Below are 26977 nucleotides of genomic sequence, written 5' to 3'. Positions count from 1 at the left end.
GGCAGGCCCTGCCCTTGTCACGGCAGAGCAGCTGGCTCCAGACAGGTCCCAGGAATATGGACCTTTATGCTGCTCATTCTGAGCGGCAGGTGGCATTGTCATCGTCTGCTTTCCGACTGACATGAGTCTTTCTATCCTGAAAGGAATGGCAGAGAAGTGATGCCTTCTGACAGCACAGGAATAAACATTTTCTTTTCTATTTATCAGTGAATCAGAACCTTCTTTTCCCCAAATTACACTATGCAGGTAGTATTTTAGGGGTCACCTTTACTAAGTGTGATTACAAGAACCAAAGGATCTTACTTCCCTGCCTTTAGGACCCAAAGCACAGCCGTTAAGCTGCGTGCATGTCCCCATGGGACTGGAAACATGGATGACACGTGGAACTCCGACGTGTTTATGGATAGAGTCTCCGCACATGCAGTCCTAGGGCAGTGCCCCCAATTATCCAGTGCTTTCCCAAGTTTGTATTCAGAGTAAATTGCATTCTGCATAAATAGACTAAACTAGGCAATACTTGATGTTATCAAACAAATGCAGTAAACTTTTTCAAAAGTGTGGTATATTTACATTTTGTACTTGCAGTCAAATTAGCTTCGTATGCTGACAGATGTGTGTCCCTATTTGTAGTTAAAGAATGAGTATATTTAGAAATGTATTTTTTAAAAAGAGGTAAATTCTTTAAAATAAATAGAAAAGAAAAAAGAAAATGCACTAAAAGACCTTTGGGGAGTCTGCTTTTACACCATTCAGGAGAGCTGGTGGTGTGAGATAGTTTTCCTGATTTTATCAGTATCCAGAAATCATTAAGTAAATTAAACGTTTGTTTTGTGGGCCTGAATTAATCCAATTAAACAAAAAAGGCTGGTGCCACGAGACTAAGGGAGGTGATCCCGTTATCTGCTGGTGAGGACAAAGGAGGGCTGTGGGCAGAGCAAAGGATCCTTGTGGGACCCAGTAATTTCACTTGCACGTGTTCACCTGAGAGAAATGAAAACGTGTGCACACAAAGGCTGGTGTGCTTGAATGTCCGCGACACTGTACACGTCCCAACTGGAAACAACTCACACGTCCGTTAATTGTAACCAGACAAACCCGTGTTGGTATCTCCATGCAATTGTATTCAGCCATACAGAGTGACAGCTACAGATACCCAAGACCACGTAGGAGAATCCCCAAAATCCCAGAATTGTTCTGCTGAGTGAAAGGAGCCGGACACAAAAATACAGGTGCTGTCTGATTCCATTCAGGTGAAATCCAGAAGAGGGAAAGCCATGGTGACAGAAATCGCATTACTGGCTGCCCGGGGGCAGGGAAAGGGAGAGGGCGTTGACACAAAGGTAGCTTGAGGAAACTTCGGCGAGTGTGGGAAGGTTCTGGAGCACGAGCTCAGTGGTGGGTATACAATGCTATGCTTCGGTCAGATTCATCAAATTAAATAAAAACTCATCAAATTTTACATTTGGATATGGTGAATGCCGTACATAATTTATTCCTTAATTGAGCTGATTTAAAAAAAAATGTTTTGGACTGAAATGAATAATAATGAATGACTAGAAAATAATTTCATCTGTATAATTATTTTTTAATCCATAGTACTGTATAACTAGCCTAGCTGGGAATACATAAAAAAAAAAAAAAAAAAAAAAAAAAAGAATCAAAGGAATGGAGATAAAATAGATTTGACAGACTTAATTATTTGTATTTTTCTACTAGATTCCCACATGATAGACCTTGATCTAGCCCTCTTGCCTTTTTCTCTTTTTAGAAATTTAGCCGTCTTCTGCCTTCTGGGATGTTTTTTACAATGGACTGTCTTTGATAGTATAACTTTTTAACTTAAAATTTATTATGACAGACTTAAGTGTAAGATTACAGATATACACATGATACATTTGAAAGATTCTTATCAATGAACATTTTTTGATAACTGAGTGGAAAAACAAATTCTGGAAAATTTTCCCCATACCCAAGATTCTTGATTTCTCCTTCAAATTTAACCTATTACATTTAACCTTTTTAAAGCACTTTTCCTGTTCCATCAATAAACTCAAGATTATTTGCTGAACAGTTACTGGATCCCCAGAACGGTTGTGTGCCGTAGAGGATGGTGACAGCCAAAGCAAGCGCCAGCTCTGGAGGAAGTCCCGGTCCCTCCAAGGAGAGAAGCAACCATGCCTGAGAGAAGTGAGACAGAATTTAGAGGATGAGACAGGAGTGTTCTTGGGGCCCAGGGGGCCAGTGGAGGATCCCTGCATCAGATTCTCACGGGAAGAGTCAGTTGGATACAGACGACAGAAGCCATTCTGAGACACCTACAGAATGTGTGATTTAAGTATAAGGCCTTTTTATCGTGGGGATTTCAGGCAGAATCAAAAGAGTGAAATATTTAACCTGAAAGGACTGATGTTTAATGGAGTGTACAAAATTGTGGTTTTCCTCTATCCCTTGTTCTGTGCAAAGAGAACGGTAGAGGAGAGTGATGTATGTCCTTTGCTGCCCTGCTTAGTAACAACGGGGGGCCGTGTGTTAATGCTGTTTCCTGTCTGAAGGCCTCTGTGCCCCTCTGCCCCACGAGTGGCCTCCTCAAGCTGTGGCGCCAGGAGGGCCCTTCCCACCGTGCAGCTGTCCAGCTCCCGTCTGGTCTCCATCCTCTCACCTCGGACAGTTTCCGGCCAGTCACAGCAGCCAGTCTCTGAAGGGCCGCCCTCGTGCGACGCGTTTTCTTCTAGAGTTAGCGCTCAAGTAGCTTGAATTATTGGTTTAACTTTAAAAAGAAAGTTGCCCACAAATTCCATAAACTCTTAAACATACAATTTCCACTTTCCACCCTGAAAAGAGCATAGAACCAACCAAATGCAGTTTTACTATCTTCACGTATTGCAGTAAAACGACCACCACCACATGAAAGGTTTTAGTGCCTTCTGATAATGTGCAGCACAGCAAGAAAACTGTCACTGTGTAGTGTTCACCTTTTTAATGTCATATAAACCCTGATTCGTAGATAACTGGACACCAAGAAATGGGAGAGATTACTTGGAAAGCACTTTACTTACCATCTGTTCTATTGCTGTGTGAAGGTGTGACATCCTTATGTGTTTCAGAAGAGCCTTTTGAACCAGCACACAGTGTGGCTATAACAGAATATTCACCCGTTAACACCCCGTAACCTGTGCCTAAAATTAATGGTTGAAAGTCTGACAAAGACATAGGGACTCAAAAATTTCAAAATTTGGCGTTGCAACCAAAATTATAGGTCAACACTTTTTAAAACATATTTTTTATTAAATAACCTTTTTAATATTAGAATAGATTTGTTTATTTTTTAAATTTTATTAAATTTACTGTGGTGACAAAGGTTAGTAAAACTATATGGTTTCAAGTGCACAATTCTATAATGCATCATCTATGTATTGCATTCTGTGTTCACCTCCCAGAGTCAGTTCTCCTTCCATCACCATGTATTTGACCCCCTTTTACTTCATCTACCGCCCTCTTCCCCCCTCCCCCTCTGGTGACCCCTAAACTATTGTCTGTGTCTATGAGTTTTGCTTGCTTGTTTGTAGAACAGTTTTAGGTGTAAAGAAAACTTGCAGAGCTAGTAAAGAGAGTTCCCATGTGCCCACACCAGACTCTCCTGTCATTCGCACCTTATATTAGTACCGCCTGGCGTGTCCATTGGTCACAACTTGGAGACGTCATTCACTGAAGTCTGTATCTCACTCCGATTTCCATAGTTTTTCCTAATGGTCTCATTCTGTGGGACCCACAGTACATTTAATGACTGTGCCTCCTTAGGCGGTGACTTTTTCTTACACTTCCATTGTTTTTGATGACCTTGACAGTTTTGCAGAGAACCGGTCAGGTATTTCCGTAGCATGTCCCTCAACTGTGATTTGTCTGATGTTTTTCACGTGATTAGACTGGGATTGTAGTTACTTCCAAGAACTACCACAGCGTCGTCATATATTGTAACGACTGGTATCAAATGATTGGGGAGCTTAGCTTGGCTTGACAGTTCTCAAGATGCGTGACTGGTTCACTCATAACAACTAAAAGAATAGCAGTCTAATAGTAATAGCAGCACACAGTCAGCTAGCGTTTCACGTGTGTCGGGCCCTCCTCAGAGCCCTTTGCACTCAGAGCCACTATTAGCCACAATCTGGGAAACAGGTCCGAAGCGCTGGCCGAAAGTCAGCGACGTGACAGGTGGTGCTGCTGAGACTGTGTAAGCTCGTCCCAGCGCCTTCCTTCTGAGCACTGTGCCATCCTGCTTCTAGAACAGTCTCAGGGCAGCAAACAGCTGGTTAATGGCAGGTTGCGTTGTGAAGTTAGTTTCTCTCAATCAATCTATGTGCAGAAGAATTTTTTTAACTTGAGATGTTAGCTATTTAATATTTAATAAGAACATGCTATTTCTTAGCAATTTGCCGGTGAGTAAGCAAATCTGAATAACTTTCCTCTTTTATCCCATTTATATCTACTTTCCTTCCTATTGAACAAATGGGTCAGGCTTGTTTCATAGGGTTGCCTCGAAATGAGCCTTTCCAGTTGCCTGAATTTCCTGGTTATGGTTGTTACTTGAATATCCTTCTGCCAATATCCACACAGGCACATGCCTATGCACTGTTTGTGACAAATCAATAGTGTCTGTGTGCATATTTAGAAAAATGTGAAGAATGTACTGTTTATTACTTTGACATACAAATGATAGAATGGTAAAAATATTTGATTCCTTTTTGATGACTCTGGTAAGCAGGAACTTCACTCTTCTTTTTCACTTATTCATCTTAGAAATTACAATGCAGTGACTGATATTTTAACCTTGATAGTGACCATGAGTTGAGCATAAACCGGGCAGCTGGTCAGTCCAGATTATGAACCTAGTAGAACCACAGTGTGGCGATGTCGGCGTGGGCACGCGACACGGCACGTGCCAGCCGGCAGCTGAGGTCCCTGCTGCGGTCGGGGAGCGTGGGGCACCCCGCTCGTGATGAGCCCTCCTCCTCCTCCAAGGCAGGCTTTGGTGTCCAAGTGCTGTGCAGGGTCTCAGAATTAAACAGCTGCGACAACCACAAAAGCATTAAATGCACGTGTGGCTTGAATGTGATATAAATGAAAGTAAAATCATAGCAAAATTATATTTCATAGTGAATTTCTACTAATTAATTCTGAGAAACAAAATTGTGCCATGCGTTCCATCCCTTCCATTTGTTCTGACAGATGCCTTTTGTGATTAACTGGGCTCTTGAATTGTTTTCTGTTTTGGAACATACTCGTATACTGAAAACGTCCTGTATTGTGGGCAGTCAAGACTGCACTTTAGGGTGACTCGCTCTTCCTTCCGGGATGCCGACTGAGGCGGCGTTTGTGTGCGGAACCACAGGCCCCTGACCGGCCATTGGGACGCTCACAGGGATGCCCAGTGGCCCGATGCCTGTGTCCCCTGCTGTGTGATGGATGTGGGGCAGTTACGGAATTCCATGGTCGATACCCAGGCCAGCCCATCCCCTGTAACGGAGACACGTGCATTGTGGGAGCCAGATCTTCAGCTCAGAACCAGGCTTTGGAAGTCCCGCAAAGGCTGCTGGGTCAGCAGGGAGAGAGGGCAGGGAAGTCGGCCAAGTAAGTGGGACCTGGCATCGCACTGGTCATGTGTCGAATAGAATCAATCGTCGTATTGACACTGCGTGCTGTCTGAGCGCCCGCCTCCGAGCTTCCGGCCAGTGCCCCAGACAGCATTCTCACCTCCAGCAGCACCCCTAAAAATCTGGGCACTGCTGACAGTGAGGGTCCCACCGTCTCGATGAGACCAGAGAGGGAAGACCTGAAACTGTCCATTCCAGAGCTTACAAGCCTCCTGGATTTCCAACAGCCAGCCTTGCACCACGGGGCCCCAGAGGGGATGGCAGACAGAGCAGACATCAGTCCGGACTGAGCTGAGCTGTTGACAGTGCCTCTATAGCAACTCATTTCTGTTTTAGCCAAAGCATGTTTGTGTGGAAAGCAATACACTGTTTTGTGCACACCACAGAATTTCCCCTGAACACTGTAATTATGCGTGATTCCACAGGACTTTCACGAGCCCAGGCCACTGTCACAGCAAGCTGCTGCTTTCCGGGGTTATGTGACTGATAATGGCGGAACAGAAGTAGAGCAGGGGGCTTCGCTTCTCCGTGGGGCGGTCACCCTGTGTCCACACAGCTGTTGGTGGTGCCGGGAGTGTGCACCGCACTCACGGGGCTGGAGTGCAAGGGCAGGATTGGCTGATTCCACTCCTGTGCTGCAATCCTGTTTTCCAAAGATAATGAAAGGAAATCGATTATTCTAGAGACTTCCGAGCCTGAGGAAAAGGAAAGTTAATCAGGACTTGGGTGCAATGTGGGCGTTCACACAAGAAGCTGGCTTTTCACAGCTCTTTCCTCTTTGGAAAATGGAATAATTTATGGACCGTGGGCACATTTTCGTGTTTATTAGCACCCACCACACCAGAGTAATCTGGTAGCCACAGAAAACCTCTAATCCATTCTAGTTTGGGTTTTTTAAGCCCTGAATTCAGGAAGGAGATGACAGTCCGACCACAAAGGAGGCAAAGGTGTTCAAGCTTACAGAAGTACTTTTCCCAGAGAGTAAAGGTATAAGCAGCTGTGTTAATAACTTACACAAACCATGAGAGGTTTGGTCAAAGGTTATGAGAGAGAAAAGCTTTAACTCTCCAAAATGTAATGTTTCTAACACTTGTAAATATTTTTTACCTGAATAGCTGGAACAAAGTGGTTTCTCCAGAAATTAACTAATTGCAATCCTGTGAGAAAGTACATATATATGGTTTTTAAAGGAACATTCTATCTATGAAACCACATAAAATATATAATTTTTGATACTTTCCCAGCTTTATTGAGCTGAAGTTGACATACAACATTGTGTAAGTTTAAGGTCTACAATGTGATGATTTGATATATGTCTGTATTGTGAAATGATGACCACAGTCGAGTTAGTGAACGTCTCCACCACCTCACGTCTTTACCTTCGTTGTGTGTTTGGTGAGGAATTTTAAGGTCTCTTCCTCTCCTGGTAACTTTCAAGTATACAGAACAGTATCGTTCACTACACAGTAGTCGCCCCTTACTGAGAGGTTTGCTTTCCGGGCTTTCAGTGACTTGTAGTCAACCAAATACATTAAGTGGAAAATTCCAGAAATAAACAATTCATAAGTTTTAAGTTGCAAACCTTTCTGAGAGTGTGGTGAGATCTTGTGCTGAGCCTCTCTGTCCCACGTGGGCCGTGGCGTCTCCACACTGCACATGCTCCCACCTCTAAGTCACTTACTGGTGGTTTTGGTCATCCCGTTGGTTATGGGATAGAGCGAGAACCCACATTCCTGTAACTTTTATTATAGTAATGTGTTGTAAATGTGCTATTTTATTATTATATTACCTATGATTGTTAATCTCTTACTGTGCCTAGTTGATAAATTGAATTTTACCATATGAATTTCTGTGTAGGAAAAAGGAGTCTGAGGTGTGATCACAAAACACGGTGTTTAAATTTAAAAAATGTATTACAGTAAAAGACACATTGTCATGAATCCCCCTCAAAATACTCCCCCTCACTGTGAACACACTTACCCATCGCTCTTGCCACTTTCTGAAGCAGTTCTGGACGTCCTCTTTCCTGAGTGTCTGTAGTTGTGCTGTCCTGGCTGCCTCAATGCCCTAAATCAGTTTTACCTTGGGGAAGAGCCAGAAGTCGCAAGGCGCCAGATCCAGTGAATAAAGTAGATGAGGACACACCGTAATGTTTTATTTGACAGAAATTGCTGTACCAGAAGTGATGTGTGACATGGAGCCTTTCCATTGTGATCACAAAGTACAGTGAATGCTGCTGCCGAGTGCCATCCAGTGGAAAAGCAGGGATCTTCAGTATGGAAAGCAGCACGTCGAACCTCAATAACAGTGTGTGACAAGTTTCAACTTATTTGGTGCAGTCCGTCAGGTGTGAGCTATGGTTGAGACAAGGTGTGTTTTAAAGTGTGCCGTAAATCATCCTGCATTATGACAATGCTCTGTGTCACACATGGCTTCTGGTACTGCAATTTCTGTCAATTAAAAACATTACAGTGTGACCTCATCTACGTTATTCATGAGATCTGGCACCGTGAGACTTCTGGCTCTTCATCAAAGTCAAAATAATTCATGACATGGAGGCAGCCAGAACAGCACAAGTAGAGACACTCATGAAAGAGGACTCTAGAACTGCTTCAGAAAGTGGCAAGAACAATGAGATAAGTGTGTTCACAGTGAGGGGGAGTATTTTGAGGGGGATTAATGGCAGTGTGTCTTTTACTGTAATAAATTGTTTTTTATTTAAACATTTACTGTATTGTTTGATCACATCTCTTATATATGGGGTTCAGTGTGCTCTAAGGTTCCAGGCATCTGTGAGGGTCCTTGGAACGTATCTCCTGTGGGTAATGGGGGCGGGGGACTGCTGTGACCACCACACTGGGCACCACATCCCAGGACCTGCAGCTTAGATGTGAAAGTTGGTACTTTTGAACATCTTCACCCCTTTCCTCCTCCACACCCCCCACCAGCAACCACCAATTTACTGTCTGTTTCTATGAGGTCAGTTTTATTCGATTCCACATATAAGTAAAGGAGTAGAGTAGTTGTCACTGTCTGACTTATTTCACGCAGCAGAACACCCTCAGGGTCGCCCATGTTGTCACAAATGGCAGAATTTCCTTCTTTTAAATACTGACTAATATTCCATTGTACGTAGATAAACACCATTTTTAATCCATGCATCCATGCTTGGTTAGGTTGTCTTGGCTATTGTAAAAATTTCTGCTGTGAACGTGGAGGTGCAGATAGCTCTTTGAGATAGTGATTCCATTTCCTTCTCATGAATGCCTAGGAGATGCATTGCTGGGTCACATGGTAGTTCTAGCTTTAATTTTTTGAGGAACCTCCATCCTGTTTTACATAGTGGCCGCACCAACTTACATTCCCACCAACAGTGCAAAGGGTTCCCTTTTCTCCACATCCTACCAACTCTTGTTATCTCGTCTTTTTGATAATAGGCTTTCTGACAGGAGTGAGGTGAATCTCGCTGTGGTTCTGACTTGCGTTTCCCTGAGCACCTTTCCATCGACCTGTGGGCCGTCTGTGTGTCTTTTTTGGGAAATATCTATCCAGGTTCTTTGCTATTTTTTATTGGAATTTGTTTTCTATTGGGTTGTATAGTTTTCTTTATTTTTTGGATGTTACCTCATATCAGATGCATGATTTGCCAATATTTTCTCTTTCTGTAGGGTTACATTTTCATGTTGATCATTTTTTTGCTGTGCAGAAGTCACCCTGCTTGCTGATTTTTTTCCTTTGTTGCTTGTGCTTTTAGTGTCATAGTCAAAAAAAATCATTGCCATGGCCAATGTCAAGCAGTGTTTCCTTGTGTTTTCTTCTAGGAGTGTTATGGATTCAGGTCTTACATTGAAGCCTTTCATTGATTTCAAGTTAGTTTGTGACTGGTGTAAGATAGAGGTCCAGTTTTATTCTTTTGTATATAGATTTCCTGTTTTCCCAACACCCTTTATTAGAGGCTTTTTTCCCATTGAGCATTCTCAGATCCTTTGTTAAATATGCGTGTATACTGCGGATTCTTTCTGGGCTCTCTCTTCTGTCCCATGGGCCTCTATGTTTGCTTTGGTGCCAGTGTTATACCATTTTGATCATTGTAGCTTTGTAGTATAGTTTGAAGTCAAGGAGTGTTAGGCCTCCAATGTTCTACATTCTCAAGTTTGCTCTGATTATTCAGGATCTTTAGTGCTTTCATACAAAATTTAGGATAGTTTTTTCTATTCTGTGAAAAAATTCAGCCCTTCCATGTCTGTGGGTGGCCCAGGGTGTGTTTCAGCGTCCCCCAGGTTCTGGGATTTCCACAGTGGTGTCTTGTCCATGGAGAGCTGCTGGTTGGTCTTCTTGTGGTGGGGACAGAAGTCAGGAATTCCCTGTCACCATGTGGAGGACATCACTTCTCATCAATTTTATAATAATCTTTACAACCCAAACAAATTCTCCTGTGGTACCTGAGACTTCATCAATCTGGTGCATTTCACACCTCAAATAGAACACGTGACTTTGCCAAGAACAGATACAGTGTGACAGAGCACCCCACAATCAGAGCAGGGCCTGGTGTGTTTCCAAAGTTCACTGTTGATAAGGCACCCTCACTGAAAGGTAGGGTATTAGCTCACAGAATCTGAAAGTTATCTGCTGCGATTTGGGGAAATTGCGGTCTGTATGTGTTATTATGGGTAAATATAACTTTAGGGTTTAGCTGTACTCATTAAATACTTTTCTGCAGAGAACTTCCTAAGTACTTTTGGATTAGAAGAGAGACACTCGCTAAAGCTGTTGATGGATTTCCCATCTGCTTGTAGAGACAGATTGCAGAGAACAAAGAGCCGTCAATAGTACGTGGTCGGCATTACTAGCTGCCTTGCCCCAGCCCATTATGACAGTTTTCTGGTCATGTCCCAGTAGATCAATTGTGACAACCTGTGGTTTGTTATATAAAGCAAACCAAGCAAACATGGGCACTGTGTTTCTGATAGGATAATTATATCTTGTTTCTTCCCTACTGTCCTCCCAGACTTTTTGGAAAACCAAGTATATACCACATACCTTCTTATGTGGAAATGGATGTTTTGAAATGCATTTTAATTCCACACTAACTGAGATATACCTTCTGAGTTGCTTTCTTCCTATTTCTGTGGTAGTAATTTATCCTCTGTTAATTTTTTTAAAGGTACCAATTCCTAAAGTACATCTGAAAAATGCTTATTTTAAAAAAGAGTTTACAGTTATGAAAAGCCCTTGATACCTGTGGTCATTTTTAGTGATGAGAAATCAGTATTATGTCCAACCCACACCCATATTTGGCACCATGTTATTCTATCCCATTATCATGTAAACATGGGGATGCATTGTCAAACAAAGTAGATACATTTCATCAGTTAAAAGTATAAGTATTTTCATTTTCTATCTATTACTTGTATATTTTTTTAATTTATCCAGATCTCAATCTGGGACAAGGGCTAAAGTAGCTGGGGTCCAACAAAAACCGCCATGTGTATTAAAACTCTTTCTGTGATACAACCACTACATTTTCATAAAATGCATCATTGTTTTCAATACAAAATATGTTGTGTTTTTGGAGAATAGAAGGCTCACTTGTTTCTTAACCCACCCACCCTACCTCACGTCCTGGGGCGGTTAGAAGTGGGATGAGTGTTTCATGAATGAGCAAGCTCATTACTAGTGTGATGGGTGGAAATCCCGTTGGAAAAGCTGTGCAAATACCTGGTTCTGTGGGATTTGTGAGAGTGATTCTGGAAAGCATCTGCTGTGCTTGGTCACTTGAGTAGGGAATGCAGATTGGCCAGTCGCTGGAATAGAGCTTACAGCAAAGCACAAAGATATTAAATATAACACACAGTGACAAGCAGAGGTAAGAAGGCTGCCAGAGAGGATGTGACAGGCTGTCCCAGAGCCAAGTTCACCCAGGATGAAACTGTCAGCAGGAAAGTGAATGGGTGACCTGAAGGGCGAGGGGCACACATGTTCACAGCAGCCGCGAAGCTGAAGACAGAGACGCTGTTGGGTCCTGAGAAAGCGTGGCGTGCCTGGGTGGTGGGTGGGTAGCGTGGAGGGACGGGGTGAAGAAGGACCCGATGTCAGCACTGTCCCTCCAGGCCTGGCGCTTCCAAGTCAGGGGAAGGAACTTGGATTAGGCATGAAGGAGCTCGCCCGAGGAGTTCAGGCCGCAGGGCGCCACGAGATTCGGGGTGTGGGAAGAGTCTTTGGCTGCAGTGTGGGAAGTGGAATGAGGCGGCAGCGCGGGAAGCAGTGAGATGGTAACTCTGCAGGCAGTGGTGATGGTGAAAGATGTGGACATTGAACAGTGCACTCTAACCGAGAGCCAGATGGACGCCCGGGAGAAGTGCAGACACACTCGTGGGTGGTGTACGGTGAGGGCGAGGGCGGGTGGGGGCAGTGTCCACGATGCACTAGGTAAGGCTTTTGGGGCACTCCTGAAACAGCATTCTGAGCAAAATATATTTATCATGGCAAAGCTAAGATCCACGGGTCATATTTTTGTTGCTGAGTTCTAAACCTGAGGTCCCAGAATGTTGTAAAATATAAAAGCAGAAGGGACACTGACAGTGATCTAACCCCATCCCCTTGGTTTATCCATAAGATTAAATCATTTCTTTAGGATTTTAAACTCTAGCTGGTTGGTGCGAAGTGGAATGAAAACGTTCTTCATCAGGGAGGATAGTGTATTTAAAAGTGGTTTTAGTATTTCCTTTATTTCACAGCTAGAGAAGAATTCTTGTAGATACTTTTAAATATTCTTCCATGTCTTTGAGAAGTATACGTCATGTGGGAAAAAGTGGAGGAAAAGGCTGCATTTCATCAGATTTATTGGTGAGAAATAAATTGAATTTTTAGAATGCTTATTATAAATGTTTCGGGCGTACTCTATTTTTAATAATAACTTTATAATGTGGCTTCCACCTGAACCTCTCAATACGAAATCATATGCCAACGTGAATTCCTTCAATCTCTGAAAAGAGTAGAGCAGACTTTTGCTTAAAGACAGAAGAGTGATGTTTCTCTGCTCAACGCTCCCGTGTGGACCTAACTGAATACCAGGTAACCTGATTGTGGGACAGAAGGAGGGTGTGACGCCACCTTTGGAGAAACTGGGGACACCCATCGCCTGGACGATCAGCAGAGGCTGCAGGTGGGACCTGCCGTGGAAATGGGGCTGGGCAGGGAGACTGTCAGGGAAGGTGTCGGTCTCTGCACAGCCGGCTGTACACACAGGAGGTCAGGGCAGGCTGCAGGGGCTGCTCCCAGTGACAGGACCGGTGGAGAACCGGAATTCCAGGCAGGAAAACATACATACACACACACACACACACACACACACACACACTCTCACACACATGTCGTCTTCATAAGCGGCATGTTTCCCGTGTGGCCTTGAGGACACATCGGGTCGCTGTGACGAACCCACATGCTCCATGCTCCATGGGTGACTGGATTTCTGCTGGTCGGCTCGGAGATGACCGTGTGGAGCCCCAAGCATGGGGAGCCCCCATCTTAGCCTTCCCGTGATGAACGGTCGAGTTCAAGGTTGGATGTTGGTGCGAGAGTATTATAAACAGCAGACAAAGTGCAGGCTCCTTTCACCCAACTTACTCCCCAGCAGCCCCTCCCCACTTTCCTTTAGCAAATTACTGCTCCAGGAAGCACTTCCATTGTGTGTCAAGCTCAGGCCCTCCGCAGAGCAGAAAAGGGCCGAGCTACACAGCCTGCAGTAGCCGGCAGCTTGACCTCACTCTCACAGTCCTGGACAAGATCCATCATCACTGGGAATACGGAAGCTTCTAGAAGCTCAGCCTCCCCCCTGCCTTGTGTGTTTGCTGCTATTCCTCCTCTTCCTTCAGCTCCAAGAACTCCCACCCCGAAGGCCTCCAGGCCTTCATCTTTACCATCCTTCCCCGTCTTTGCTTCTTGTCGTTACATAGTCTTACAGTTGATACGCAGAATCAAAATGAACCATTTCCCCAGGAATTATGTACTATGAAAATCATAGAATAATGTTCCCCTTTGGGCTTTGTAAAATAATATTTCACTAAAATCCAAACAATATTCTCAACAGTATTTTGAGGGACTATTTCTCAACAGGAAGGAACAATAGACACTTCCTTTGAACAACTCTGAATACATGCCAGTAGCATAATTCTGAAGTTACAGTCAGTTAGGAAAAGTAGGTCAAAGAACGTAAAAGTGGCCCAGTCTTGACCCAATGGAGGCCTTAAGTATTCTAGAAGAAGACGGGGACTGCATGGCCGTGGCTTCATGTTCCTAGCTGCAGTGTGGCCTCTTTTATTGAAATTCCCCTTAGAGTTTGCTGGGGCTGTGATAACCAAACACCGCTGTCTGGGCAGCTGAAACAACACACATTTATCTCTCGGTTCTGAGACCGGAAGTCCAAGGTCAAAGTGCCGGCAGGTGTGTTTCTCCCGAGGCCTCTCCCTGGGCCTGTAGACGCTGTCTGCTCCCTGGAGTCTCTTCGTCTCACGAGCATGAGGCGCAGCTCCTAACGGGACTAGAGCCCCACAATTATGCCCTTACTTAACCTTATTGGCTCCTTAAACACCCTGTCTCCAAATGCAGACGTTTTGGGGGTTAGGGCTCCAGCGTATGAGTTATGGGGACACACAGTTTAGTCCATAGCATCTCTGAGTATTATTAGCAGTTCATTCAATGCTGTTTCCCCAGACAGAGCCTTGCCATGCAGACATCTGTGTTGTGAATTTAGGACAGAGCTGTATGCTTGCATGAAAGGACGTGATCTTACAAGATGAGAAGCCTGACAAGAACACACACCTGAGTGGACAGTACGGTGCATCTGTGCGGTGACGTAGGAAGGCCTGTGTGCAGAGCTCAGGGTCTTGTCCAGAAGCAGTTTCAAGCTCGCACTAATGCACAGATCATTGGATAATCAAGTGACCAAATGTTGTGTCCAATTGTAGAGCAAAATTGAGAAAAAATAGCCCAGAAAAAAGTTTAAATTATACATAGCTCAATGCCCATTTCAATCACAAAATAATCTTTAAAAAGTAGACACATAATATTTGTCTTAGTAGATACAGTGAACATAGAATATCCATCTTTAGTATTATGTAGTAAATATTATTAATAGCATTTAGTAATGAAATTAAATGTAAAATATCTTAGTAAAACCAAATACGTACATGGTATTTCATTCTAAGCAGTACAATTTGGTTTCTCTGAGAAAAACTGATTATGAAACCCATTTGGAGGAAACAGTGAGTTTATGTTCTAAGGTTTCTAACTAAAAGTATGTAAAGTGCTATAAAACTGATAGCTTTCATTTTGGTACAATATCTTTAGAAAAAAAAGTTGATAACTAGGCTGGTAATTGATTAAACCTGATCCCTAGTTTCTAAAATTACAATTGGCTTTTCCCTGACCGTGCACCCCTTCTCTTCTCTGTGGCCCACCAGCCAGGTGTGCTTTGAAGTCAAGAAAATACAAATCAGTGGGAAGTTAACAGGCTGAAGGGCCCCTGTGAATTGTCTTCTCGTCCAACAAAAGATGCCGTGTGTCTATTTGATTTTTCATGGCAGAATTGAGAAAGAATAGAGAAGTCATGAAATAATTTTGATCTGTGATCATGTCAAGCATTCTCTTATTTTTCTGCCTAATTCATTGTTTTTTCTACCTATGTGAAAATTATTCTAGTAATACTCTCGTTTTGTCTAAACTAGCATTTTCTCTTATTTATCTTTAACTCCCACCTTATTCCCAAAAGAATTTAAAGAAACTTAATTCTATTTTATTTCCTGAAAACTAAACACAAAATAGCAAAATATTTACACATTGTACATTTGGCTAACAGTGCAAAATGCATTTAAATAGATTTTAGGTTTGAGAGGTGATTTTGTTTCCATTGAAGAGGTGTTTTTTGTAGAATTAAATTCAGTTTCTAATTGTGCAGATTGTGGATTGGCTGTGCAAACACCACTTTCCAGAATCTGTTTTCCTTCATCTTCCTCCACTAAAGAGTCTGGGAAATGGTAAGATCACATTTCCAGGATCCTTCAGACGTGACCTGCACGAGACAAGGAAGTGCAAACAAAGTAACTAGACAGGGCCTCTTGGGAGACGCTATAAAATAGAAAAATGTTTTGTTTTTTACAGAGTACCGCCGGCCGCCTTTGTGGGGACTATGGTTCTCGCATTCTTCCTGCCTTGAGATCCAGCAGCCTCTTTGCACCATGAGGCCACGGCCCCTCAGGGCAGTGGAGACAGGTGTCCGGGCTGTGATGGCCCAACAGCTGGCCTTGTGCTTCCTCCCTCCATCCTCTTTGGCGTGTGAGGGAAATTAAATACTTAGTAATTTAAGCCACAGCTCATTGAACTTTTTGTTCCTAGTGGCCAAATGCAATGAAACAATGTTCATAATATTTCGCGACACTTTTCTGTGACCTGTGAAAAAGATAGTGGCTTAGCTTGTGAGATGATTTAGCTGTCAATGCACTAATTTAATTCATTGGTGGATTTATTGCACAACAATCATTTCTATGTGATTCTTTTTAAATAGGTGTATGTAAGAAATCCACTTTGGTGTCTAATTTTATGCATAAATCTTTGTGTTAGTCCAAACTGAGGACCATTGTTTGGGAACGACCCCAGTGTCCCAGTTGCTTTGGTAGCAAATGTATTGCATGTTTGTTTATGGAATATTTATTACCAGAAGTTAGTGAACCGTCTAAACCAGTTATTTTTCAGGATGTCCTTTCTGTATCACTAACTAGTGCTGAAATGTTCTGGGAACAGTGTGTTTGTTAGGAGGCGAGGGGGATATATTCTGCGTCTGTTCATTGTTGAACAGGGACCCGGCCCCACTCTGCATGGCCTGTGAGTGGGTTCCCAGTTTCCTCACCAGGAAACTGTAGCTTCACGTCTCTTCTCCCCTAAGTAGGGGATGCCTCATCCTGAGTGAGAGACTGTCCTCTTTGGTAGCTGTTTCTTCACCGTCCCCTGTCATTTCTCCACAGTGTAGCCAAATGGCTCACTGGGAACCACTAGAGAGCTTGGACTCTCAGATTTGTGCTTGGCAGGCAGGTCTCCCCAAGAGACTGCGTGTAGGCAAGCTTGGGGACCACTGATGCAGACAGACGGCAGAGACCATGGCCAGGAGGGCTCTGTTTAACTTGGCTGGAATCAGCAATGCCTGATTCTCTAACAAAACGGTAGTTAATCTCTCAGTCTCAAAGCTTCTAATCAATAGGAAACAACAAATACAGAGGTGTCTTCAAACTTCTCAGTTATTGCACCGTGTCGTACTAATGCATAGCCGAATGATTTAAGGACCAACCTTAACTGAGTTTATGAAGTCGAAGGGCTTCTTCTTCTCTTTTTTGACTTGTTTCATCCTGAAATTAGGGCTGCAGTAATGCTGGGTGTTGGCTGACAGTTGGGAATTAAAATTGCAAGGAGCAAAATGGGTCCCTCATTAATGCACAGGGTAAGGGTTATGCACCCCCCCCCCAGCTGATCTGTGCCCTGGCTTGTCCCTGAGGCCAGGTGTCCCCAGGGCCGAGGTGTGGACCCCACCTGGATGCAGTGTGAGCACAACTGCTAGGCTCACATGCAAACCCTTTTAAATGACCTACCAGGAGATCACTGGACAAAAAATAGCCCCTTGGGTTGTTTATGTTTGTTTGATGGACGTCGGATGTTTAGTGCTCACTTCAGAACGTCTTCAGTGAGACACGTGTCTCCCCAGGAGCCCTGTGCTGTTCATCCATCACTGTCCACTCAGGTCACTAGACAGTGCCTTCCTAGTGATAATAAATTATTGTTGGTCCGAGTACCTGGGACATAAGGACGGCCCACCATTTTGTTTGGAAGAGGATCCAAGATAATAAACCCAAGTTTCTGTAGATAATAAATGAAAGGTCTGTAACTTGAATCTAGATCCTCAGTCTGACCCTTTCCTGTAACACGTGTGGCCCACCAGGCTCATATAAATGGGTTGACAGAAGTGAAACTTCCTCAGGACTAAGGATTGGAGCTCTTGGCAACACGGCAGCTAAAATCAGTAGCGCTGGTGACTCTTAGGTCAGTTGTATCTCGTGGTGTATTGTGGTGTCTTCTCGCCAGTCACTGACAGTTTACCTGGTTTCCTTAGCTCTTGCAGCAGATTATAACAAGGCGCAAGGAAAGAATGAAGCCCAAATCCGAGGTCCTCTTCTGTGTGGTCCTCGGCCCGTCTGGTGCTTTTGTATCCGCCGCCGCTCATTTATCACGTGAACTCTAATACACGTAAAACAGCAAGTGAAAAATGTGTTAGAGGTGAGCGTCAAATATATAATGTCCGTGTAATATAAATGTCTTAGGTGATTAAAATATCTTCAAAATAAACACTTCAGAAGATTCAGAAAAATTAACATGAAAAATTGAAAATGAAATAATATTATTTAGTACTTTTAAAGGTCATGGTCGAAGAAAAGTGCATGGGTAGGAATAGCATGGAGCCCCCAGGGGACTTTGTGCAAACACTCGCAGCTGCCGGAAGCCAGCGCCATGCAGCCAATGTGCCCTGGGCCCCCCATCAGATCACACGGTGACCCCGTTACGTGCTGGGGTGTTTGGCCTGGCACTTTGCTTCTCTCGGGCTGCAGCATTTTCCTGCGTAAGGAACTGTAGTGTGTGTTTTGAAGGAAGCCTTGCGAGGTCTTCTCTGACTTCCCCCCTCATCTCCAGGTAGCAGGAGGCTCGAGCAGTTACTGCATCAGGCCCAACATTGTCTAATTCACCTGCTGCTTGTTCGGATAGTAGGTGACGTTGAGGCAGACGCGAACGTAAAAGCAATGACCTCCAAGGGAAATTCTGAAATCTGTGTGGATTTTGTCACAAACGTTTGGGACAAGAGTGGCACAGAGCCTGTACAGGGTCAAGACTGCAGAAGGTCCCAAGAAGGCCCCCCCACGTGAAGCTTCACTGGCCTAATTGCAGGACACATCCATATTCCTTGATGGCTGAAGAGTAAGAGTGACCACAGAATATGTGCACGCAGAATATCTGCTCTGGGACCGTGCCACCTTCGCAGTCACCACTCACTGCCAAGCACCTCGTCGCAGACGCGGCAGACACACCAGACACACGTGCGGCCACAGGCCTCTGGACCACGGCGCATCATGTCTCTACTGGAAATGAGTGACCCCAGGACACGCTTGTCCCTCAGCCTGGGAAGCAGAAAGACCCTCTGCTTCCACACTGTGTGTCTAACTGCAGCCACTTTGTTCTGAGCAGTCAGTGAAGTCAGGAGTGCTCAGCTCAATGCGGGAAGTAGTCTTACCGAAAATGCCGTCGTTTCTTTCACTGTGAGAAGAAACTATGAACTTGAACGTCGCAGAGGCAGAAAGAAGCTTCTAGAAGTCTGACGTTTGCTAATGATCATAGTCTTGGCTACGTCACCTATTATCACCAGCCCTCCATGCCAGGCCCTTCCCCCGAGTTAGGAATACATTGTTTAAGAGGTAGGAAGTAGGAAGCTGATGAAGCAAGCACTGAGGCATCGTGACACTACATCGCTCGTGGTGTCCAGCAAAGAAACAGACGTTCACCACCTCGTCTGGGGCCTGACGCCTGACCTCAGATCTGGGTCCTTCGCCAGCACCCTGGGCACCTGGCCCCGACGCAGCGCAGAGCACACGCCAGAGGCAGGCTCTGTTCTGAGTGGCCTTTGTCAACTTTAGTGAAAGAAACGTGGTTTAAGGCCTAGCACCCGTTAAGTTCAAGTACATCCACCCCAGCTGTGTTCAGCGCAGTGGATCACGTGAACCGCACGCGTGGCCTGTCCTGAAGGGCAGGGCTTCTTCTCTGGAGCCCCCTTCGGCCTGCATGGTGTCCGGGTGCTCTGTGCTCCCACACACCTGTACTGTCAGGGCCATCTTTACTTGATGGCCTGGAGGGTTTCTAATAGCTTTTTGGTGGAGTCTTTAGGGTTTTCTGTATATAGCATCATGTCATCTGCAAAGAGTGACAATTCAACTTCTTCATTCCCAATTCGGATGCCTTTTATTTTTTTCTCTTGCCTGATTGCTCTGGCAAGGACTTCCAACACTATGTTGAAAAGCAGAGGTGATAGGGGACATCCCTGTCGTGTTCCTGAACGTAGAGCAAAGGGCTTCAGTTTTTCTCCATTAATTATGAGATTAGCAGAGGGCTTGTCATATATGGCCTTTATTATGTTAAGGTATTTTCCTTCTATACCCATTTTATTAAGTATTTTAATCATAAATGGATGTTGTATCTTGTCAAATGCTTTTTCTGCATCAATTGATATAATCATATGATTTTTGTCCTTTATTTTGTTTATGTGACGTATCACATTGATGGATTTGAGTATGTTCAACCGTCCTTGTGTCCCTGGGATGAACCCCACTTGGTCGTGATGAATAATCTTTTTAATGTGTTGTTGCATTTGATTTGCTAGAATTTTGTTTAGGATTTTTGTATCTGTATTCATCATAGATGTTGGTCTCATAGTTTACTTTTTTGTGGTATCCTTACCAGGTTTTGGTATCATTGTTGTATAGTTTTAATGGTTTGTCTTTCCCTTTTTCAGAAATTGAAAAGGGAGGATGTGGGGACCCCGGCGTCCCAGCCTATGGGAAGCGGACTGGCAGCAGTTTTCTCCATGGAGACACCCTCACCTTTGAGTGCCAGGCAGCCTTTGAGCTGGTGGGGGAGAGAGTCATCACGTGTCAGCAGAACAACCAGTGGTCGGGCAACAAGCCCAGCTGCGTGTGTGAGTCCTGGGCCTGGCCTGGGCCCTTTATCCTGCCCCGGGGACAGAGGGCAGTGAGTGCGTGCTCAGGGGTTAGCCCCCAAACGCCCGGGAGAGAGAGCATCTCTGACCAGCAGCAGCAAGGCAATGTGCCCTTGCAGCCTCGTCACTGGCCGGTGGTGCACCGGGGGAACTCAGCACACGGCTGTGTCATGCTGGGCTGCGTGCGGCGTCTAGGGCAGTGGTCTTTGGGACTCCACGGGTGACAGGGCCTGAGCTGTGAGCATGGGCGGGGCCGTCAGTTTGCATTTCAGAGGAAGAACTGCCTGTTTCCCCTGACAGAAAGTGTTTTAACTAGGAGGAAAGAGGGACTTCAGAACCAAGTTAGAAACATGGCTGTTTTTCTTTTTCTTGTTTTTGTTTTTGTTTTGTTTTTTTTAACTAAATATAGCAGTGGCTGGAAAATGGATACGAAATCATGTTGAACAGGAAGCAAAACCATATCCTAGAAATATATGCAACAGCTGTTCCCTCCAAAACTACCGGGGGTGGGGGCCCAAACAATGTATACACATGACTTATATTCATCTTTTGTTATCGGTACTATATCCTGAGTATTACAATTTTAATATAGTTTTTTCCTTTCTTAAAATGTATATATATTTTTTTTAAATTTTTTTTTTATTAAATTTATTGGGGTGACAATTGTTAGTAAAATTACATAGATTTCAGGTGTACAATTCTGTATTACATCATCTATAAATCCCATTGTATGGAAGGCAGTGTATACATTTTTTGGCACCCTCTGTATGTGCACGGATTTTTAAGTACACAATCTTAAAAGTAGGTTTTCCAAGAGATTTTTGTAGTATCCACCCAAAATATCGCCTGATTTTCCAAGTTATTATTTATCAATAATTACCCTGTAACTAATTAAATAGATAAATAACTTGAGAAAATGCATGTTAAAGGAAACAAACTGTAAAGTCAAAAGTTATCCTAGAAGACTGCATAGGACCAATATTATTTTCCAGAAGTTGTTCCTGTGACACAGACACATGTCTTCATGTGAATATTTGTTCTTCTGTAGAAGGAACATAGTAAATAGAAATGTTTGTCTCTTGCCCCAAGTTTTAGTGCGCTGGGTAGGACCATGTTTGTAAGGAGCCTCTACTTGGTTTTGTGTAGGTCTGGTTGTGTTACATATGAGGGAATATTCTAGTTAGTTTGGGCAAAGAGAGAACGTCATGGTCCAGAATGAGCGACTTATAGTCGTAGGTCCTGGTCCTGGTGATGGGCAGGCCAGGGTCTCTTCCCGGGGTCCCTTCCCCTGGGTCCCTTCCCGGTGTCCCTTCCCCGGGGTCATTCCCTGGGGTCCCTCCCATGGGTCCCTTCCCAGGTTCCCTTCCCTGTGGTCCCTTCCCGGGGTCCCTTCCCGGGGTCCCTTCCCGGGGTCACTTCCCCGGGGTCCCTCCCAGGGGTCCCTTCCCAGGGTCCTTTCACGGGGTCCCTCCCTGGGGGTCCCTCTCAGGGGTCGCTTCCCGTGGTCTCTTCCCGGGGTTCTTTTCCTGGGGTCCCTTCCCTGGGGTCATTCCTGGGGGTTCCTCCCGGGGGTCCCGTCCCAGGGTCCCTTCCCCAGGATCCCTTCCCGGGGGTCCCTTCCCAGGTGTCATTCCCAGGGTTCCTTGCCAGGGTTCTTTCCCGGGGTCATTCCCGGGGTCCCTTCCTGGTGTCCTTTCCCGGGGTCCCTTCCCAGGGTCCCTTCTCGGGGTCCCTTCCCAGGTGTCATTCCCAGGGTCCCTTCCCGGGGTCCCTTCCCGGGGTTCTTTCCCGGGGTCATTCCCAGGGTCCCTTCCCGGTGTCCCTTCCCGGGGTCCCTTCTCGGGGACCCTTCCCAGGTATCATTCCTGGGGTCATTCCCGGAGTCCCTTCCCGGTGTTCCTTCCCGGGGTCCCTTCCCCGGGTCCCTTACCAGGTGTCATTCCCGGGGTCCCTTCCCGGGGTCCTTCCCAGGGTCCCTTCCTGGGGTCCCTTCCCAGGGTCCCTTCCCAGGTGTCATTCCCAGGATCCATTCCCGGGGTCCCTTCCCGGGATCTCAGCCATCCCTGCACCTGGTCGGCAGCAACCTCTGTGTCTCCACAGTTTCGTGCTTCTTCAACTTCACTGCGTCGTCGGGGATCATCCTGTCCCCAAATTACCCCGAGGAGTACGGGAACAACATGAACTGCGTGTGGCTGATCCTCTCCGAGCCGGGAACCAGGGTTCACCTCATCTTTAACGACTTCGACGTGGAGCCGCAGTTCGATTTCCTCGCGGTCAAGGATGACGGCGTTTCTGACGTCACCGTCCTCGGGACCTTTTCTGGCAATGATGTGCCCGCCCAGCTGGCCAGCAGCGGGCACGTGGTCCGCTTGGAATTTCAGTCGGATCACTCCACGACTGGCAGAGGGTTCAACATCACTTACACCAGTAAGTGTGCCCGCCCGCCGCCACGCCTGTCCCCTTTACTGACACTCAGGAAGCCGAGTGTCAAGGCCGCTGCTTCTGAGGTTTCATAGTCATAATTAACATGATGAGAGGAGCAAAACTGTACAGCATTATCCTGCTAACCCCCAAAATGCATCTGTGTTTACCTTAACGTCCTGGTCACCCCCGTGGTAAGCACTGGCTCTCTCACGTGTCCTCTCTTTCTGTCCTGCCTGCCTCCCTTCCTTCCCTCTTGCTTCCCATCCATCCATCCATCCATCCATCCATCCATCCATCCATCCCCCCACCCACCAATGCACACTCTATGCACTGAAACAGTACAGGAACAAGGACTGAGGCGTTTGGGGTCAGGAGCCGGGGATGAGACCCAGCTCTTGTGTATACTTGGTGAATTGTGATAAAGCAGCTAACTTTTCCTTGCCTTGGATTCCTCATTTGCAAACTAGATTATATTTACGAACATCAACATGCATGCCTTGTGGAGGGAATAAAGCAAGATTCAAGTGTTAAATTAGTTACAAGTGACAACTTTCTCAATGCGTACTTCTCTGAGGTGCTGTGCTCAGAATTCGCACAAGTACCCTGTTTCCCCAAAGATAAGACCTGGCTGGACCATTAGCTCTAATGCATCTTTTGGAGCAAAAATTAATATAAGACCCCGTCTATAATATGATATGACGTGATATGATATGAGGTAATTAATATAATATACTGGGTCTTATATTAATTTTTGCTCCAAAAGATGCGTTAGAGCTGCTGGTCCAGCTAGGTCTTATTTTCGGGGAAACACGGTAATTGGTACTTATTTCCTATGACTAGAACTCCGGGATGTAGGCTGCAGAGTCCTCGTTCTGTAAATGAAGCGAGCTGGGCTCAGACCTGCAGGGTCATCTGCCCATGAGCAGGTGACTCTCAAGAACCAGGATTCTAACCAAGATGCGTGTGAACCAAACTCCTCCCCGGCCCTCCCACCTTGTCTCAATTTTTCTTCGTGGATGTGAAAACTGCTGTCAAGCTGTTCAATGCTGTGTAGGTGTAGTTACATCCATGTGCCCATCTCTCTCTCTCACTAGAGGACAATATCCTGTTAATTAGCTGTATTTATCTATCTACCTAGGAATAAATAACTCAAATTTAGGATAATATGTTGCTTTGTAACTAGGTTCTTTTAATACATATAATTAATACATGGGATTAATATTTGAATATTTTATTCTTTTTTTTTTTTTTCCCCCTTTTCAGCATTTGGTCAAAATGAGTGCCATGATCCTGGTATCCCCATAAATGGACGGCGTTTTGGTGACCGGTTTCTCCTTGGGAGCTCGGTTTCCTTCCACTGTGATGATGGCTTTGTCAAAACGCAGGGCTCGGAATCCATCACCTGTATCCTGCAGGATGGAAATGTTGTTTGGAGCTCAGCCGTGCCTCGATGTGAAGGTACGTCCTCGCTCATTTCCCTTATTTTCCTTTGCAATCGTGCATCTAATTTAAAAATAAATGAATGAACAACTGCATTGGTTTCCTAGGACAGCTGTAACAGAGGAGCACAAATCCAGGGTTTAAACACAAAAAGGTGGTGTCCCTCAGGCCCAAAGGCCAGACGTCTGAGATCCAGGCGTCGCAGGGCTGGTTCCTTCCAAGGCCGCTAGGGCAGGGTCAGCTCCAGGTCTCTCCCACCTCCAGTGGTCTGCTGGCATCTCTGGAGTTCCTTGGCTTGTAGAATCATCACCCCAGCTTTCTCTAGGTGGGGGCACCTCTGAGTCCAAATTTCCCTGTTTCTGAGGAACCAGTCACATTGGGTCATGGCTAACTCCAGGGGCCTCATCTTAACTAATTACATGTACACTGACCCTCTACCCAAACAGGCCACATTCTCAGTGATGGGATTGGGACTTCAAAACGTGGATGTGGGGGCACGTGATTCATCCCATAACAACAACATAGTTTTTAGTTAACTACTTCACATGTAGCTGATGTAAATAATACCTAGTTTTCTTCTTGACATTTCCACTCTGGTTACCTATGTAAAAAACGAACAGACAGAAAAATCAGTTAAGGAGTGTGTTACCTCTAATGTCTTCTCAGGTAAAATATATTTACTTAGAATATATACTCACATGGTCCATGGCACAATGAGTAAAGAAAAACTTTGTAAAAAATTTATCTCCAGTGAACATCAAAGAAATAGAGGTCTTTTCAGTAGTCACGTTTTAGAGCAATTTTAGATACACAGAAAAGTTGGGAGGAAAGTACAGAGATTTCCCGTATATACCCCCTGATCTCCCACACACCCCCCCACAGCCTCCCTGTCATCAACAGCCCCCCGGAAGGGACACTTGTGACACCTGATGAGCCTGCACTGACACGTCATCACCCAGCGTCCACAGCTCACATCAGGTCACTGTTGGTGTCGCTCCTTCTGTGGGTTTGGACAGATGTGTGATGACCTGTAGCCACCGTCACAGCGTCACACAGAGGAGTCTCACTGCCCTAAACGTCCCCTGTGCTCCGCGTTCACCCCTCCCCCACCCCTGACAACCTGGCCTTTTCACTGTCTCCATAGTTTTGTCTTTTCCACAGACAAATGTAATGTAATTCCACATTACAAAATTGGGATTACATAGTATGGTAGCCTTTTGAAAACTGGCAAGATACACAGATTTTCACACAATGGTAAAATACCATTTTTGTGTATCAGATGGGCAGAGGTTTTAGCACATCAATAAGATGTATTATTGGTAAGGTTGTGAGGTAGCTGGCATTTCCTCGCTGTGTTCTGGAGAGTATACAATCAGAACATGACAGTGTAAAGTTATATCAAGGGTCCTAATTTTTTCCTACCTTTTCAGCCATAACTTATACTTCAGGATCAGTATTAAAAGGATGTATTCAAGCAGCTGTGAAAAGATTTTTTTTTTCGAGAAGGCTTTTTTTCAGTATTAAATATAATAGTAAAAGTTCAGAAAAACTAGATTTTAAACAGAGAACCAGTTGGACAAATCATGACACGTTTACAAACAAGGATAACGTGCATCATTGACAAGATTATAACATCAAAGGTGCTCATTACATGTCACCAAGTGGAAGATCGCATGACACAACCGCCTCTGTGGTAATTTGCCACTCTGAAGAAATATATATATATATATATATATATATATATATATATATATATATATTTAAATGTATATATGTATTTAGTATAAACATAGAAATATATGTATATATACATGTATATATGTACATATATATATATATATATATATGTATAATTTTTAAAAACTAAAAAGGAAGTTATACACCAAAATGTTAATCAAAGTTATGGGTGAATTTTTTCCCTCTTCATTTCATTTTATTTTCTCGGTTTCTTTAGTGAAAAGGTGTTTCTTTTATAATAAGGAAATAGAAGAGAAATCCATATCAAATACTATGTTTCCCCGAAAATAAGACCTAGCCGGACCATCAGCTCTAATGCGTATTTTGGAGCAAAAATTCACATAAGACTCATTATTATATTATATATTATATTTTATATCATATCATATCATATCATTATATTATAAAGACCTACTCTTATAGTAAAATAAGACCGGGTCTTATATTAATTTTTGCTCCAAAAGACGCATTAGAGCTAATGGGCCGGCTGGGTCTTATTTCCGGGAAACGTGGTAGAACCCGCAGCAGAGGGTTACTCCCCTCTGTCGACTGACTGACCTGACGTCGCCAGGCAGGTGCCCTGAGTAAAAGCAGAGTCTCGGCGTGGACGGCCCCCCAGCCTGCTGACTGGCAGCGTGGTGGAGTGGGGCTGTGGGCGGGTGGTGACCTCGTCCTGCCCCCAGCCCTCCCTCCAAAGTGCTCTGTTGTTATTTTAAGGATCAGCGTGACTGGAAGTCAGCACTGGCAGACCTTGCTAAAACGACGGAATGGTGTTCGTGTTTCCATACTTTCTGAAGTTGTTAAAACAATTTTGTGGGCTGTGAGCACCACCAGGAGTAGAAAATCAATAAACGGAAGGGCAAGAAAATAATAGAATTTTCATTTTTATCTATTTTATTGCGTATTTTAAATGTATGTTTTTTGTGTA

General features: G+C 44.5%; 1 protein-coding gene across 2 annotated transcripts in view; it reads left to right on the top strand.

Moving 5' to 3' along the window:
• The window catches only part of CSMD1 (CUB and Sushi multiple domains 1), a 1601557-nt gene that overhangs the window by 1264614 nt on the left and 309966 nt on the right, over positions 1–26977 (top strand). For both annotated transcript variants that reach the window (XM_074329288.1, XM_074329289.1), the window contains exons 13-15: positions 20245–20427; positions 22549–22875; positions 24136–24330. In XM_074329288.1, the coding sequence (XP_074185389.1) occupies positions 20245–20427; positions 22549–22875; positions 24136–24330 (705 nt within the window). The remainder of the gene's footprint in view (positions 1–20244; positions 20428–22548; positions 22876–24135; positions 24331–26977) is intronic.

Source organism: Rhinolophus sinicus, linkage group LG04, assembly GCF_036562045.2.
Source record: "Rhinolophus sinicus isolate RSC01 linkage group LG04, ASM3656204v1, whole genome shotgun sequence".
Taxonomy (NCBI): Eukaryota; Metazoa; Chordata; class Mammalia; order Chiroptera; family Rhinolophidae; genus Rhinolophus; species Rhinolophus sinicus.
The sequence above is the reverse complement of the archived record's forward strand: the minus strand, read 5'-3'. Positions and strand labels throughout refer to the sequence as shown.